The sequence below is a fragment of the Notamacropus eugenii genome, chromosome 2, assembly GCF_028372415.1.
Source record: "Notamacropus eugenii isolate mMacEug1 chromosome 2, mMacEug1.pri_v2, whole genome shotgun sequence".
NCBI lineage: Eukaryota > Metazoa > Chordata > Mammalia > Diprotodontia > Macropodidae > Notamacropus > Notamacropus eugenii.
Window position 1 is genome coordinate 478211670 of NC_092873.1, and position 18475 is coordinate 478230144.

General features: G+C 38.0%; 1 protein-coding gene across 1 annotated transcript in view; it reads right to left on the reverse strand.

Annotated features, from left to right (window-relative positions):
• TBX19 (T-box transcription factor 19) overlaps positions 1-18154 on the reverse strand; it is a 35701-nt gene extending 17547 nt beyond the window's left edge. The window contains exon 1 of the mRNA XM_072638186.1: positions 17958-18154. Coding sequence (XP_072494287.1) covers positions 17958-18154 — 197 coding nt within the window. The remainder of the gene's footprint in view (positions 1-17957) is intronic.
• Between the last annotated feature and the right edge of the window lie 321 nt (positions 18155-18475).

The following is an 18475-nucleotide window of genomic DNA, read 5'->3' on the forward strand; positions in this document are numbered from 1 at the left end:
AAGTTGTCACTTGCCTGGTGTCACACAGCCAAATGCAAGTGGCCCCAGTCTTCATGACTCTCAGGCCAGACCCTCTGCCTAGCTGCCTGTTCTGGCTACATTCAGTGGTCATAATAATATTTATATAGCATTCATTATGTGCCAGGCACTACGCTTAGCGTTTTACAGTTATTATCTCATTTGATCTTCACAACAACCCTGCAAGTTAGGTGCTATTATTATCCTCACTTTACAGAAGAGGAAACTGAGGCAATCAGAGGTTAAGTGACTTGACCAGGTCACACAGCTAGGAAGTGTCTGAGACCAGATTGGATATCAAGTCTTTCTGATTCCAGACCCAGTCTTCTGTGCCCTATGGCGCCACCTAGCAGCCCCTTAAGGATGAAATAATCTAGATCTGATACTTGGCTATACATGAGTAGTTTGAAATTTACTTGGAAAAAATGGAGCTTTTTAAAAGCTAGAGATATTTTTTTTTTGCTGTCTTTTTAATCCTTTGCAATAGCAGAATACCCAAAAGATAAATATCTAGGTTCAGATATTACATGGTCTAAATCAATCCCAACAAGGTGCCAATAGGATGAGTTAGTATGATTCAAGGGGAAAATGTGGTTGTGTCATTGAAAAAAAATGCCATGAAGTAAGTCTTAGTCACAAGCCCTGGAAAAGCTTGCCCAGATAGAAAAGAGAGGTAGGTGGATCATAGGTGGAGAGAATCCTTAGATGTCATCTGATTAAGCCTCTCATTTTTTACAGATGAGGAAACCTGACTCCTAGACAGGGAACTAACTTGCCCAAGGTAGTAACTGATGGAGTTGGAATTCAGACTCAGGTCTTTAATGTCAAATTTAGCATCCCTTCCCCTGCCTCTAGAATTTCACCCAGTGAAGGGGTACTAGGGAATGGAGGCTGCTGTTATAGCTATGGATTTTAGTACTTTTATCTTAAGAGTTGTATCCTACTCATTTTAATATCTTCTCACCCATATTGCACACACAGTGCTTGGCATGTTTTGGTGAAGGGAGCTGAATTGGCCTTATGGCCCTTACTAGAATTCAAGCTCATTCAGGATAGGGAATATGCCATGTTGCTCAGTAGATAGATCACTGGACCTGAAGTCAGGCAGGTTCATCTTTCTAAGTTCAAATCCAGCCTTAGATATTTACTAGCTGTGTGACACTGGGCAAGTCACTTAACCCAGATTGCCTCAGTTTCCTCATCTATAAAATGAGATGGAAAAGAAAATGGTAAACCACTCTTGCATTTTTTGCCCCCAGAAGGGGTTTAGAAGAGTCAGATATGATAGAAAAACAATTAAACAACAACTTCCCCTTTGCCCTCAGTGACTAGTAAAGTTCTTCACACAGAGAGTACTCAATATTCTTTGAACTGAATTTCAGTGCAAATTTTGGAAGCCTATTCTAATGAAATGTATATAAGACCACACTTAAAACCACTGACAACATCCACGGAGATGAGTCTCAATCTTTGACTCACGGGGCGGAGCCAAGATGGCGGAGTAGAAAAACGCATATACACATAGCTCCGAACCCACAACCCATACAACATAGGTAAAAAGGAACTCACGGCGAATTCTGGAGTAGTAGAGGCCACAGCACAGTGGAACAAAGGAGATTTCTGTTCCAGAGGGACCTGCAAACCTCTTGCAAAAGGTCCGTCGTGCTGCGGACGCGGAGCCCAGCCCAGCCCTGCCCCGGGCCCCAGCACTGAGAGGAGAAGATCTGAGCGGACTTCAGGGACGGGATCTCCAACAGCCGTGCGGGTCCCTCTACCCACAGGTGATGGGGGTCGGTGAGAAGGTCTCTTTGGTGGGTCGAGAGGGGAGTGGGGGGCCCCCATACTCAGGCCCCCTTGGGAGGCAACAGCGGAGGTGGGAGCAGACTGGTGCTCCGGATCCATTGTTGAAGGTCTCCGCATAAACCCCCTGAGGGAACTGAGCCCGAGAGTCGGCCCTGCCCCCATCTGAGCACCTGAACATAATCTCACACTGAATAGCAGCCCTGCCCCCACCCAAAGCCCTGAGGCTGGGGAGCAGCATTTGAGCCTCAGACCCCAAGCGCTGGCTGGGAGGATCCGGAGGCGAGGTGGGTGTGAGGAGAATATTCAGAGGTCAAGTCACTGGTTGGGAAAATGCCCAGAAAAGGGAAAAGAAATAAGACTATAGAAGGTTACTTTCTTGGTGAACAGACATCTCCTCCCTTCCCTTCTGATGAGGAAGAACAATGCTTACCATCAGGCAAAGACATAGAAGTCAAGGCCTCGGTATCCCAAACATCCAGACTAAATATTCTGTGGGCTCAGGCCATGAAAGAGCTCAAAAAGGATTTTGAAAATCAACTTAGAGAGGTGGAGGAAAAGCTGGGCAGAGAAATGAGAGATATGCAGTCAAAGCATGAACAGCAGATCAGCACCCTGCTAAAGGAGACCCAAAAAAATGCTGAAGAAAATAACACCTTGAAAAATAGGCTAAATCAATTGGCAAAAGAGGTTCAAAAAGTCAGTGAGGAGAAGAATGCTTTCAAAAGCAGAATTAGCCAAATGGAAAAGGAGATTCAAAAGCTCACTGAAGAAAATAGTTCTTTCAAAATTAGAATGGAACAGATGGAGGCTAATGACTTTATGAGAAACCAAGAAATCACAAAACAAAACCAAAAGAATGAAAAAATGGAAGAGAATGTGAAATATCTCATTGGAAAAACAACTGACCTGGAAAATAGATCCAGGAGAGACAATTTAAAAATTATGGACCTACCTGAAAGCCATGATCAAAAAAAGAGCCTAGACATCATCTTTCATGAAATTATCAAGGAAAACTGCCCTGAGATTCTAGAACCAGAGGGCAAAATAAATATTCAAGGAATCCACAGAACACCGCATGAAAAAGATCCAAAAAGAGAAACTCCTAGGAACATTGTGGCCAAATTCCAGAGTTCCCAGGTCAAGGAGAAAATATTGCAAGCAGCTAGAAAGAAACAATTCAAGTATTGTGGAAATACAATCAGGATAACACAAGATCTAGCAGCTTCTACATTAAGGGATTGAAGGGCATGGAATAGGATATTCCAGAAGTCAAAGGAACTAGGACTAAAACCAAGAATCACCTACCCAGCAAAACTGAGTATAGTACTTCAGGGGAAAAAATGGTCTTTCAATGAAATTGAGGACTTTCAAGCATTCTTGATGAAAAGACCAGAGCTGAAAAGAAAATTTGACTTTCAAACACAAGAATGAAGAGAAGCATGAAAAGGTGAACAGCAAAGAGAAGTCATAAGGGACTTACTAAAGTTGAACTGTTTACATTCCTACATGGAAAGACAATATTTGTAACTCTTGAAACTTTTCAGTATCTGGGTACTGGGTGGGATTACACGCGCACACATGCACACACACACACACACACACACACACACACACACACACATAGAGACAGAGTGCACAGAGTGAATTGAAGAGGATGGGATCATATCTTAAAAAAATGAAATCAAGCAGTGAGAGAGAAATATATTGGGAGGAGAAAGGGAGAAATGGAATGGGGCAAATTATCTCTCATAAAAGAGGCAAGCAAAAGACTTTTTTGTGGAGGGAAAAAGAAGGGAGGTGAGAGAAAAACATGAAGTTTACTCTCATCACATCCCACTAAAGGAAGGAATAAAATGCACGCTCATTTTGGTATCAATCTTTGACTCACTATCTGAAGTTCATTGGAGTGGACTTTGTCAAGTTTCTGGTCTCTCTTTTGGAATCAAAGTCATTGCGTGTTAAATTGGAAAGGACCTAAGGGGCTGAATATTCCAAATTCCCATCTAGTTTACTACTCACTAGCTTCTAAGAGGTAAAGATCAGAACATGGTATATTTCAGGCATGGGGGAACAGCAAAGCCACAGATATGAAAGGTGGAGTGCCCTGCGTGGGAAGCAACAAGAAAAAGGCTTTGGACTTTTTACAAAGTATGTGAAGCGAAGTATTGTACAATAAGGCTAGAAAGAGATACTGGAGCCAGATTGTGAGAGGAGCGATCAGAGGAAGAGAATGGAATGCCATTTGTAATGCCCAGAGAGACCTTCCAGGGAACAAGCTGGCATAGACAAATGAGTCTCGAAGGGTAGGAGGATATGAAAGACTGATCTCCATCTTCTCTCCTTCACCTAGAGTAGTTCATTAAGTTACAAAGTATATACATCTGTAGATGTGAAAATATTCTAATGAGAAGTTCTCAAATCTTTATGGTACAGATTTGAGTCCTTTTTAATAGCAAATAGGAAACATCTTATTGCTTTGAGTTTTATGAACCTGAGTGCTTATAAGGGGAGCTTACAAGTTTCAAATCCAAACATTCTCATGTTCCACCTGCGTAGGGCAATAAACCAGAGAATTGACAAGTCCCCAAAGTGTATTCATATCGGAAAGGAGCCTCTGACACAAGGGTTGGTTATATTTGTTTAAAGCTAAAGGCTTATTACAGCTGATGAGTTCATGTTCTTGTCACAATTTTCTAAATTGTTATAATGCCACCTTGCAATTACATAGTGGCCCAAAATCAAGACAAGTAAAAGCTGGTCTGTGGTATATGATATTGTGGAAATGGAGATGAATGACCTGAGTCATTAAGGGTCACAGTGTATCTACCTGATGGAAAAAGAGGAAAAGTTCCACGGAAGGATCTCATTTATAAGCCTGTGATCCAGGTTGAACTTGAAAGGGTAAGTCCAACATTAGTAATCTACAGTGACCTGAAAGATTCCTCTCCTAATCCCACTTCCCATTATGGCTTAAAAACAACTTTCCATTTAAAAAGTTCTTTTCTGTGAAGACACAAATGAGTCAACATGGATGAAATTAGGTGAGCAGGACTGACCTCACACATATGCAGAATGGGGAACATCATCTATGGTACACATCTACCTCAAGATACTCCCTCCAGAGTTAAGCAGGTTATCAGTTATCATTTCCTTCAAGGAATCTTGAATAATGTTAATAGATACAAGAGAGATACCTTTCTAGAAGGGAGTCTTTTAGGCAGCATTTTGCAGTATAAAATCAAATGCCTTTTTTCAAAAAAACTCAACAAACAATAAGAACTCTAGGACTTTGTATTCTCCAAATCTTTCTATCAATTATGTAATGGTAAAGATGTGGTCTACTGGAGAATACCATTTTCAAAATCATGCCTGTTCCCTTAGTAAAAATGCCCTATATGAGTTTATAGAATATTCTCACAAGAAACATATATATATGTGTATATATATATACACACACACACACACACATGAATGGGAAAGCAGGCAAATAAATCAGTAGTTGATGAAACAGACTTGGTTGCCTTAATTCAACATTAACAAGGCCTAACATGTTTTTCCCACACCTTTAGAATCTATCTCTCATTCAGATACCTCCTTCAACATCCTCACAGCTAAATATTCTGGAAAAGAAAAGTCTAAGGAGGAATGTAATCACTATCTTTAAGTAATGAATGACTCTCCAGTGAAAGATGCTTTTGACTTACTCTATTTAGCTCTAGAGCAGAGGTGTCAAACTCATGGTCAGTATGCCACTTCCTGAATGTGGCTCAAACCAAATTAAAATATAATTGAAAAATGTTTAACAAAATAAATAAAGATGCAATACAGGTAAGGTTGTGGTTTTCTAAGTCAATATGTAGCCCACAGAAGGTCCATTTCTATTTGAGTTTGATAGCACTCTTATAGAGGACAAAATTAGGACCCCTGAATAGAAAATGAAGACAGATTTTTGCTTAATATAAAGAGGAATTTTCCAATAAAATGGAGCTGTCCAATAGTGAAATGGTTACCTCTGTAGGGAGTGAGCCCTACATTATTGCTGTGGTTGTACATCCTTTGCTCTTGAAGAGGACCAGTGACATCAGGAAGGTGATGTCTTGACTTGCAAGTGAATTGGATTTAAGTGAGGCAGAGCTGTGCAAAGTCATCAGCCTCACTCTCCACTCCAGAACCATCAGAATCCAGTGACAAGACATAAGTCAAGATGATTTATACTAGTGATGGCCCCACGCCCCACATCAGGTAAAGACTAAATGATCATTTTTTTCAGGAACGTTATACAAGGGATTCTTAACTGGATAGGAGTCTGAACTATATAATATATAGGTATAGATTATAGGTAGATAGATAGATAGATAGATAGATAGATAGATAGATAGATAGATAGATAGATAGATAGATAGATAGATCTAGATAGATATATGTTTGTATATTCTTTTTAAATTTTGTTTTATTTTCAATATGGTAACATATTATTTTCCCCAATTACATCTAGAAATAATTTTTAACATTCTTTTTTTTAAACTTGGAGTTCGAAATGTTTCCCTCACTCTCTTCTCCCCTCATCGAGAAGGCAAGCAATTTGATATAGTATATTATATACATGCACAGTCATGTAAAACGTATTTCCATTCTCATGTTGTGAAAGAAAACACAGACACAAAAAAACCCAAGCAAAACCCAAGCAAAATGAAGAAAGTTTAAAAAAGTATTCTTCCATCAGTTCTTTTTCTGGAGCTGGATAACATTTTTCATCCTAAGTCCTTCAGAAATGTCTCAGATCACTGTATTGCTAAGAATAGGTAAGTCATTCACAGTTGATTACCATACAATATTGCTGTGACTGTGCACAATTGATCTATATGATTTCCAAGGTCCCTTCCAAACTCTAAGATTCTGTCATTATTTTGCTCAACATGGATCCTCATCTCCAAAGGAGACAACACAGTTCCTACCCTCATAGAGACTATAGCCTAGTAAGAAAGAATAGAGAGCATCTTATACTCCTCCTCCCAACTCCTATGTGGAGATAAGAAGTCCACAGGTGTGGAATAATATATATAATGTCAGATTTTTTTCCAATATTTTTCAAATTAATTTGCTAAATATTTTTTCTTTTCTTTCCCAAAGTCTTTGTCATAAGGGATGGCTCTCTGGGCATGAGAAGAGGAGAGATAGCAGGGAAATAAAGACAAAGTAAAAATTTTAAATACCAGTAAAAATCCATTTTTAAAAGACATCACACATACATGTATGTATTTGGGTAGAAAGAGCATGGAGTAAAGGAAAAGGTTCTAGAAGAAGTCCGAATTCAATTCAAGGCAAACTTTTTTTAAGCATCTGCTTTGTACCAGGGACTGTAGAGCAGGCTCTGATATTTACTAAAATGGATAACTTTTTAAATTCCAATCTCTGTGAGCCTCAGTTTCCTCACCTGTAAAATGGTAAGTCCAATAAGGCATCTACTAGCACAAATGGCGGCTCATCCATGCCTTCTTATCCTGTGAAATTTTTGTCTTTGTCACTTCATCAGTCCTCCAAATAGGATGTACCCCATATGCTGGAAATTTTCCTCTGAATCTCTGACTATTTCACTTTTACCAGTGACTGCTCATGGGTTAACACCCCACTCCTGCAGCATGACCAGGCCACTTTTTTTTCCTGATCATACATGAGGTTCTTCATGCTCCTTCTCCTTCACGCGTCTCAGTTGGTGACATGCTGCCATCTACACATGCTCACCATGCATCTCTGTGTGACACTTTGAGCCCCCTGCAAATAGGATGGCTCTAAAATCCTAATGTTCCATAATAGCTGCACTGGGAAAATACTGAGGTTTTAGGAGTCACCTTAAACAACACCGAAGAAGCTAGGATGAGAGAAAGGATTATATAGCTTCCAAAATTCAATTGAGTTCGCTCTCAGTTCTGCTTCAAGGAATAATTCAATGGGAAGCCCATCCAGTTGCATGTGATAATCTAAGCAATATCCATACTTTATTTGCCTCTTTTATACTGAGTGAAATATCAGGTCAATCTCTTTTTGAAAGACTATGGTTACCATTAAGGAGGCCTTGAGGTATTCTAGAGCTTGATTCAATCATCTACAATGATAATGAGAAAATGTGTATTACATATGCATATATATACATTAAAAATATATAATAAATATATATACATATGTAAAATGTGTATACACGTATATACATATGTAAAAATATCAATAATGGTAATGGAAAATTTATATATGTTTATACATATATACATTATATATAAGTGAACATCATGTATGTATATGTGTACGTGTGTGAGGAGAGACAGAGAGAGAGATGGCACAGTGGATAGAGTAAGGGACTTGGAATCAGAAAGATTCCTCTTCCTGGTTCAAATCTGTATGACACTTATCAGCTGTATGACTCTAGGGAAGTCACTTAACCCTGTTTGCCTCAGTTTCCTCATCTGTAAAATGAGCTAGAGAAGGAAATGGCAAACCATTCCAGTATCTTTGCCAAGAGAAACCCAAATGGGGTCACAAAGAGTTGAACGCAGCTGTAACAACTCAACACAAAAAAATACATGTATTGGTACAAATACAAATATGTATGTGTGTATACACACATACATATATACACATATATACATAAATTTGTGTGCATATGTGTATATTTACATGTGTTTATATACATATACATATATACATTTTTTCTTACTGAACTTGCGAGTTCACGGGTATAGGGACCCCGCAGTGAGGAACTTCCCTTACCAAACAACTTCACACCATTTGTGCAACTTAGACAATTTCATGTAAATACATGGTTTTTATATCTTTAAACTGTGAAATGCTATATAAATTAAAACCACATTCATGAAAAACTATAATAATGGTATTCATAGTAAGATCCAGTATTTAAATAATTGTTCCATGAACAAGGCATTCCGGTTCTTGTCTCTGACCTCTTGTCCCCTACGCTTGAATGCTCTCCCTCCTCATCTCCGCCTCCTGGTTTCCCTGACTTCTTTTAAGTCCCCAGTAAAATCCCATCTTCTCCAGTACCTAGCACAGTGCCTGGTATACAATGGTAAAAGAGCCTGCACCTTGATCGTATGAGCTTCTTCCAAGAGTCTTTCTTCCAAGGGACCTGAAAAGAGTCTCAGCGTGACTTCTCTCTCAAAGCTAGAAGCCAAAGATTTAATAACGTTCTTCTCTCACATTTTTACTGACACTATTCCTCACTCAGACACAGAGAACTGAGGGATTGGTGAACCTATATCAGTGAGGAGAGTCCCATACAGGAGAGTCCCTTTGAGCCAAGGGTCAGAGAGATAGATAGATAGATAGATAGATAGATAGATAGATAGATAGATAGATAGATAGATAGATAGATAGATAGATGATAGATAGATAGATGATAGATAGATAGATAGATAGATAGATGATAGATAGATAGACAGATAGATAGATAGATGATAGATAGATAGATGATAGATAGATAGATGATAGATAGATAGATAGATGATAGATAGATAGATAGATAGACAGATAGATAGACAGACAGACTGACTGACAGACATACAGATAGATAAGTAGATAGAAACAACAAACATACATATACATATATTCATATATATGTACATATTCAAATATGTACCTATATAGAGTTGTAGTAAGTATATATTTATGTATGTCATGTATATACACACATTTTATATATATATAGAACACATATATGTGTCTTTTTTATTGTACTTAGATCACACTATATAGTCTTCTCATATTTCCTTGTATGTGCCATATTTTTACAACACTATATTACCTTTCATTGAATATATCACATTTTATTCTTCCTGTCTCCTCATATGTTAGATGATGAGCTACTTCTATCCCAACTTACACATAGAGCCTCAGCTCTCTAGCTACTCTAAAGAATGCTGGGTTTTAATGTTTGTGAAGCTTGTAGGCTTTTCTGTGCTGGTCTGGTGCCTTTAAGGAACCAACTCTCAGGCTTAGTATGAAACAGAGCTCCTAAAATGTTTGAGGTTATTGAATTTCACCTTCCCTACCATCATTTCTGAGAATTCATCTCAATACCCTGGCCAACCTCCAACTTAAGTACTAAAATCCTGTGCTGCTTCCTCAATGAGGTTTGTACCTTGAAGAGGATGATGCCTGGCCTAACTTGTGGTAGCTTGGTTGGGAAGGTGCCAAAACCCTTGACACTCTCTTTACTGGCAGACATATGATAGGCAGTAAAGCTTCCCAATGAAGGAAGATTAGGAAATTACCAGATGCCAACAGAATCAAGTGTTTGAAATATCCATCTCCAAAAAGTTATCTTTTTTTTCCCCTTGGCAATAGGGTCATTTCAGACCATCTACATAAAATACTGAAGATTGCACAGGAAGGCAAAATATTGATGGAGAAGTGGAATCAAGATTACACAATGAGAAGAAATATTTTTGCCTAGTTCTCCCAGCATACCTCTACAACCTAGAAAATCTGCCAAGTAGAATTCGAGTTGGAAAAACCAAGAAAAAGTCACAGTGAGTAATTTTTCCAGCCCAAGGAAGTTTAAAAAGACAGAGAGGTCTGAAGATACCCAGTGGAGGCTGGTCAGGAGCTTACAGCAGTGGCAGAGGTGGCAGGACAGAAGCATTTCAGCACCTAGAGATGACAGGGGATCAAGATAAGGCACCAAAGAAAGAAACACTGAGGCAAAAAGACATCCGAAGGGATTTCTGAAACAGTGCCATCTTACACATTACCCAGTTCTGAGTCACAGATCCAGGACACAGCCATGACCAAACACAGAGCCCTACCTAGTACTGAGCACAAAACAAATTCCAGAAACTTATCTGAGTGCTAAGCAAAGCAGTAACTCAGTTCTAATCTGTAGCTCGATACATAAGCCTGCAAAGGAAAAAACCAGGGCAGAAGACCAAGACCAAAGGGGAGCCAGCAGTTCAGTCACTCTAAGCCTACAGAACCTCTCCAGTGGGCTGACTGAGTCCGGCAACAGTCTACTGAAATTCAATTACCCACAAGGCAATAAATCAAAATCTGATTCAGGAACTTTCGAAACATAGACCACAGGGGCAAATCACACCACTCTGGATGCACTGAAAACTTGCAGGCCTCCAGACTGAGCTTTGAAAACAGTAGAAGCTCAGATCAGATATCCCAGCCCCTCCCCAACCCACACCAGGAATGAAGAGATCCCCCAAAAAACAAAAAGTCCAAAGTGAAAAAGTAGACTAGAAGAATGAACAAACAAATGAAGAACCTGACCGTAAAGAGCTACTATGGTAGTAACAAAGAAACTCAAGAAACAAACACAGAAAAGTGAATTGAAAATATCTACAAGCAAAGCCTCAAACGGGAAAAAAATACAGATTGGATACAAGCCCAATAAGAATTCCTGGAAGATTTAAAGGAAGAGAGAAAGAAAGAGATTAAAAAGACCCCCAGAAAAGTTTAAAAAAAAAACAAATTAAGAATGGTAGAGAAAAATAGGGGTGGGGAGATGGGAAAAAGAAATAAAAGCTGTCCAGAAAGTTATGAAAAAAGAATTAACAGCTTGAAGATGAAATAAAAAAAAATTAGGATCTATTTTGTTCAACTAGATGCTGATAAAACTGACAGTCTTAATGAAATGAATGAATGAATATTTACAAAATGGATGGATGAATAGTTACAAAAATATAAATTATACAACTTAGCACAACAGGAAATAGAATACTTAAATAACTTTACTTCATAAAAGAAACTAAATAAACCATAAGTTAACCATCTTTTAAAAAAAATACCCAAGACTAGATGGATTTACAGGTGAATTCTGTTAAATATTTAACAGACTAAATAATTCCAATACTACATAACTTGCTTTTAAAAAATAAGTAAAGAAGTAATCCTACCAAATTTCTTCTATGATACAAATGTGGTTTTGATACTTTTACCAGGGAGAGTCAAAGCAAAAAAAAAAGAAGAAAAGGAAACTATATACTATTTTCCTAATATTAGTGCAAAATTTTTAAATAAAATACTAACAAAGAGATTATAGTAATATATCACAAAGATCATATGCTATGATCAGGCTAGATTTATGCCATGAATGCAAGGCTGGTTCAATATTAGGAAAAATATAAGCACAAGGGACAATCCTAAGAACAAAAGCAACAAAAATCATGTGATTATTTCAATCAACATAGAAAAAATTTTTGACAAAATACAACACCCATTCCTATTATAAACACTAGAAAGCAGAGGAATAAAAAGAGCTTTCCTTAAGATGATAAATACCATCTATCTAAAACCAAGAGCAAGCACTATCTGTAATGAGGATGAGATAGAAGCCTTTCTAATAAGATCAGGAGTGAAGCAAAGTCCTCCATTACTACTATTATTATTCAGTATTGTGTTAGAAATGCTAGCTGTAGCATGACTTACAGATGACTTACAGAACTCTAGAGAGTCAATTAAAAAAAGTAATTAACAACTTCAGCAAAGTTTTAGGATAAAAAATAAATCTTTATAAATAGTCAAAAATTCTGCATGTTACCACAAAACTCTGCAAGAAGACATAGAAGCAGAAATTTCATTTAAAATAACCACAGATAACATAAAATACTTGAGTATCTAACTTCCACGATATACATAGGAACTACATAACACAATTACAAAATATTCTTCATGCAAGTGCAGATCTACATAATTGGAGAAATATTTATTACTAGTGGGTACTATTCATTACTAATGCATAAATCAAGACAATATATGAAAAATGACAATGCTACTTAAATTAATTTACTTATTGAATGCCCTATCAATCAAATTACAAAAGAATTACTTTATAGAGCTAGAAAAAATAATACCAAAATTTATCTGGAAAAACAAAAGGTCAAGAATAACAATATAAGCAATGAAAAAAATAGGACGGAGGAAGGTTCAGTAGTGCCAGACCTCAGACTATACTACAAAGCTTCAGTTATTGAAACAATTTGGAACTGGGTAAGAAACAAAGGTTTGTCAGTGGAACCGATTAGGTACACAATACACAGAAGCAGTGAGCACAGTAACATAATGTTTGATAAACCCAAAGATCTCAGCTATTAGTATAAGAACTCATTTGTATTTGTCAAAAGCTATTGGGAAAACTGGAAAGTAGAAACCAGGCATAGATCAACATCTCACACTATATGCCAAGATAAGCTCAAAATGGTTACATTATTTAGACCTAAAGAGTTACTAGTGAAGTCTGGGAGAAATTATACATCAGACCTATGGAGAGGGGAAGAGTCCATGACCAAACAATAGAGAGGTTCACAGTAGGTAAAACGGATAATTTTGATTACATTAAATTAAAAAGGGTTTGCACAAACAAAACCTATGCAGATAAAATTAGAAGAAAAGAAAGAAATGGGAAAATATCCTTGTAACAAGTTTTTTGTTTTTTCTGATAAAGGTCTCATTTCTAAAATATAAAGAACTGAGTCAAATTTGCAAAATTAAGAGGCATTCCTCAATTGATAAATAGTCAAAGGATATGAATAGGCAATTATCGGAGGAAGAAATCAGAATAATCAATAGGTACATGAAAAAAATGCTCTAAATCACTAATGATTAGAGAAGTGCAAATTAAAACAACTCTGAGGTGCCACCTCACACCCATCAGATTGGCTAAGATTACAAAAAAATGAAAATGGCAAATGCTGGGGCAGAATGTGGAAAACAGGAAAACAGAAAAACTAATGCGCTGTTAATAGAACTGTGAATTAGTCCAGACACGCTGCGCAACAATTTAGAACTGTCCCTCAGAAACTATTAGACTTTAAATACCATTTGACCCAGCAATATCACTACTAAGTCTACAACCCGAAGAGATCAAAGAAAGAAAGACAGCAAGGGCCCATATGTACAAAAATAGTTATAGCATGTTTATATTCATTGCTATGAGATGGGTTCAGTGAGAAGCATTTACAAAATACCTTCTATGTGGGAAGAAGGAAGCAGACTATAGAAAGGAGGTCTTGGTGTCAGGAAGACCTAGATTCAAGACAAGTCTCTGAATGGCTGTGTTGCTCTGGGCAAGTCATTCAAACCCTTGGTGCCCACAGAGAGGGGAGGGAAGATGAGAATAAGCATTTCTAGTGCCTCCTGTGTGTCAGGCACCATACAAAGTGCCTTTTACAAATATTCTCATTCGATCCTCAAAACATCCCTGCAAAGCAGGTGCTACTATTATCTCCACTTTGCTATTAAGGAAACTGAGGCTGAGGAAAGTTAAGTGAATTGCACCTGGCTACACAACTAATATAGCATGTGGTAGCAAAGATTTGGAAACTGAGATGTCCATCAATTGGCGAATGGATGAACAAGTTACGGTATATGAATTGTGATGGAATACTATTCTGCTCTAAAAAATAACAAAAGGAGTGGTTTTAGAAAAAACTAGGAGGATTTCTATTAACTAAGGCAAAGTGAAATAAGGACCAAGAGAACAATTTATGCAGCAATGGCAATATTTTAAAGATAAGCAACTTGAAAGAATTAGTAACTCGTTAACATAATGATCAACCACAATTCCAAAAGACTAATGAGAAAACACGCTATCCACCTTCAGAAAGAAAACTAATGGGCTCAGAGTACAAATTGAAGCATATTTTCTTCTGTCTTTTTTTCTTGCATTTTTTTTATACAAGACTATTTATTTCACATGTTACACAGTTTTTGTAATTCATTTCATTTTTCTTGCCTTCTCAAGTAAGTGGGGGAAGAAGAGAAAGAAAAATTTTTAAATAGAAAATGAAATAAAATTGAATTTTTAAAAAAGAATATTGATAGTGAAGAGCACTGGACTTAGGACTCAAAAAAGATCCTTTCTACGTCTTCCTCCATAACCTTAGGGTAGGTAGCAACCTAAGACCACTAGGTGGTGAAGTAGAGAAAGTGATGAGCTGGAAGTGGGAAGCTCAAATCCATCCTTAGACATTTATTGTCTATTACCTGAAAAATCAATCAATTATCCTTTATCTGCATCCTCATCTGTAAAAGGGAGATGATAATAATAGCAACAACCTCTCAATATCAAATGAGATAATATTTGTAAGGTGCTGTATAAACCTTAAAGAACTATATAAGTACTTATCGTATCTTTTATTCTTTCTGTTCCACACTTAAAGGAAAAGCCACAATATTCTTTTTTCAAACTGTCTGTGAGTAATGGGAGACGTGCTCTCACTCTACCAGGTCACAGTTCCCTCTCACATAATAGAGGTTTAATAAATGTTTGTTGAAATGGATCAAATTCACTTAACAGTTTGCCTTGGGAAGCCCACGGAAGGGTGGAACCCTGTTATAAAAGGTCTAATTTTCAGAAAGAGCAATATTGTGACAATGATCAATTGTGATAGACTAAAGTCCTATGATCGAGCAGCCAGGTGGTGCACTGGATAGATCACTTGGCCTGGAGTCAGGAAGATGAGTTCAAATCTGGCCTCGGACACCTACTACCTGTGTGACCCCAGGCAAGTGACTTAACCTTGTTTGCCTCAGTTTCCTCATCTGTAAAATGAGCTAGAGAAGGAAACGGCAAGCCACACCAGTCTCTTCACCAAGAAAAACACAAATGAGATCAAGGAGAATCAGACATAACTGAAACAACTTGACCACAACAAATCTCAAAATGCTAGCTGTATGTAATCAACCACATAAATTCTGATTGATAGAAAAAGCCATCGAAAATCCCATGTAACCCAGGTCCTGGCTGCCAAAACCCTGACCTGAAAGGGGAGAGGGAGAGAGAGAGAGAGAGAGAGAGAGAGAGAGAGAGAGAGAGAGAGAGAGAGAGAGAGAGAGAGGACATAATTGATAGGAAGGAGAAAAAAGGAGCAGAGGCCACACATAGACCAATAGAAAAATTTTATGCCAGCAAAGAATTTAACATTTAAACTATTTTTAGTAGTTTGTGAAATGTTTTTATTCATTCTGTGCTGAAACATATGAACTAACAGTTCTTTCCCTCTGTAAGACCCAGGCAATGGAGGTGCCCCAGAAATATTAGGAATTAAAAGACTAAGATTTGAAATCTTGTATTACCTGTGGGGCTTTGGTCATCATTCAAATGTCTCTAAGTCTCGCTTTCCTCATATGTAAAACTGGACTGATCATGACCAATAAATGAGGATAAAATGAAATATTTGTAAAGTATTTTGCAAACCTTAAAGCACTGTACAAATCCTAGTTCTCATCACCGTCACCATCATCATTAATTGAATGACAACCTCACAGGGACGTTGTGAAGGTCAAAAGATATAATATTTGCAATTTTTGACAGGTTCTATATATAATACTTTGGGGAAGGGGAAGGACAGGGGTCTACACCATTAGAATAAGAACCTCCCAAGTTCAAAAGGAGACTTCCATTTCTTTCCAATAAGGGAAAACAAGTTATATTCATTATCTCACTTGATCTTCATAATCTTGTAGTTTACAGATCAGGAAATTGAGGTTTGAGAGATATTAAGAGATTTCCACAAAGACAATGTCTAAGGCAGTGAACCCAGTGTATGAACACAGATCAACAAAAAGGAAAAGAGGATATTAACATCAACTTAAGTGCAAATGTTTAATATAATCCCATAGGTATGTGAGGAAAGAGGGTCAAGGAAGTTTCTAAGCATGTGCAGAGAGCAAAAAATACAAAATTAAGCCTAACTGTTCTTCCTTCTGCCCAGATTACATTATTCCCCATGGGAAAGGTGGCTCATTACTTTCCCTTAGGAAGCACCTTCATGTCACAAATAATATTTGAGTTCCAAAATTCCACTACAGTACAAGGAAGAAATCATTTTATTTATATTTACACAAGTACTTACATAAATAAACGTACGTATATATACACACAATATAAAGCAAAAGCCAAAAATGTAGGCATCTCACTCAAGGAAAAGCAGCCTATTGGATATTTAGTTGACTTTAATTTTTCTCTGTTAGCCAATACTACCTCTCTCTCTGTTTCTGTCTCTCTCTGTTTCTCTGTGTGTCTCTGTTTCTCTGTCTTGCTGTCTCTCTCTGTCTCTGCCTCTCTCTTTGTCTCTCTCTCTGCCTCTGTCTCTGTCCCTGTATCTGTCTCTGTCTGTCTGTCTGTCTGTCTCTCTGTCTCTCTCTCTCTCCCACTCCCCCCCTCAAGTTCTCACCCCAGGAACTGCCAAAACTACTGCAGATATGGATGTTTCCTAATGTCTGGCTCTTGAGTCCATTGGTACATCCCTGGGTCATCAGCTAAAAAATGGATGTCAATTTTGCTATTTGAACAAACTAATTATTTGTCTTCATGATGCTTTCATCTCCATGGGGTGAAAGCTTCTTATTCTCACTTGAAATCCCTTGTGAGGACTGGTTTTGATAGAATCCAAGAATCAGTGGGTCTTTCTTGGACTACACCATAAAGCATCATTTCCAATTTTATTACCTGATACAATTTGACATTTTAGAATTTGGCCTAATATATAAGAACCATGCCCTCTAGAAGAACACACACCCTCCAAAGTAACTCCAATGAACACTTACCTCAAACACACAGGAGAAGTAGATATAAGGATAACTCCTCTTGTTCTTTGCTTTCTATTCTTAGGAAGTCAGAAAATTCAAACAAACTTGACTTGTTCAGATGATAACATTTGAGGTTCAAAACCAAGTTGACTTTCAACTTACACCAAGTCAACTCTCTCTCTCAACCAGAACACTATAGGTTTCTGAGAATGTATTGTAAATGAATAGGGATTTTCCCCCCTAAGATTCCCAGAAATTTGCCCAGGGCTGTAAATAATAGTCTTTCTAATATAGATAGCCCTGTCCAATATCCCCAAACTTACCCAACCCAGCTCAAACAGATGACTAACTGTTCAGACTACTGTCTTCTCCCAGATTTCTACAATGCTGCCTGAGAAATTAATTATGTTAGCCTGGGGCTGAAGAGGGAGAAGGCAAGGGTGAAGAGGGACACTTTGACACAGTCCTCATGACCGTGTTTAATCAGCTTGCATGCTGTTTGTATTTGAAAGGCTGCATGCACCCTGTTCAATATTCAAGGTATATTATCATTTCCAGCCCAGCCGGGACAAGGGAGAGGATCAACTCACCTGCCATTCTTGGTCACGATCATTTCATTAGTGACTTCCTTGAATCTCTGCCAAAGGGCTGCATCCTCCAGGATTATCTGAAGCTGCTTTTCTGTGGGGTCCCCTTTCTCCCTCCCTGCCTGGAGCTCACTTTCCACCACATTGAGCAGGCGGGAAACTGTGCAGTCACTGGTATTCTTACAACCCTGGTCGCTCATGGTGGTGTTGCTCCTCACCAACTTATTTGGGCAATCTAAAACCTCTCCTCCTTCCTCACCTTCCCCTACTAATCAAGCCCAAGCTGAAGGAGCTGGCCAGCTGGTCAGGTTGTGCCCCTTGTTCTTGCCTTGATTTCCTTGTCCCTTAAAGTCTGCACGATACACCACTAGCATGTTAAGGGTTCTGTGGTTGTTGTTTTTTTTTTTTAACTCTCTTAATTACTCATTGGATCAGGTGGGAGAGAGCTTGACTTTCCCATTGGCTGCCACAGATAGAGTAGACATTTAAGAAGAGTACTCCATTCAAATTATCAGGCTTTT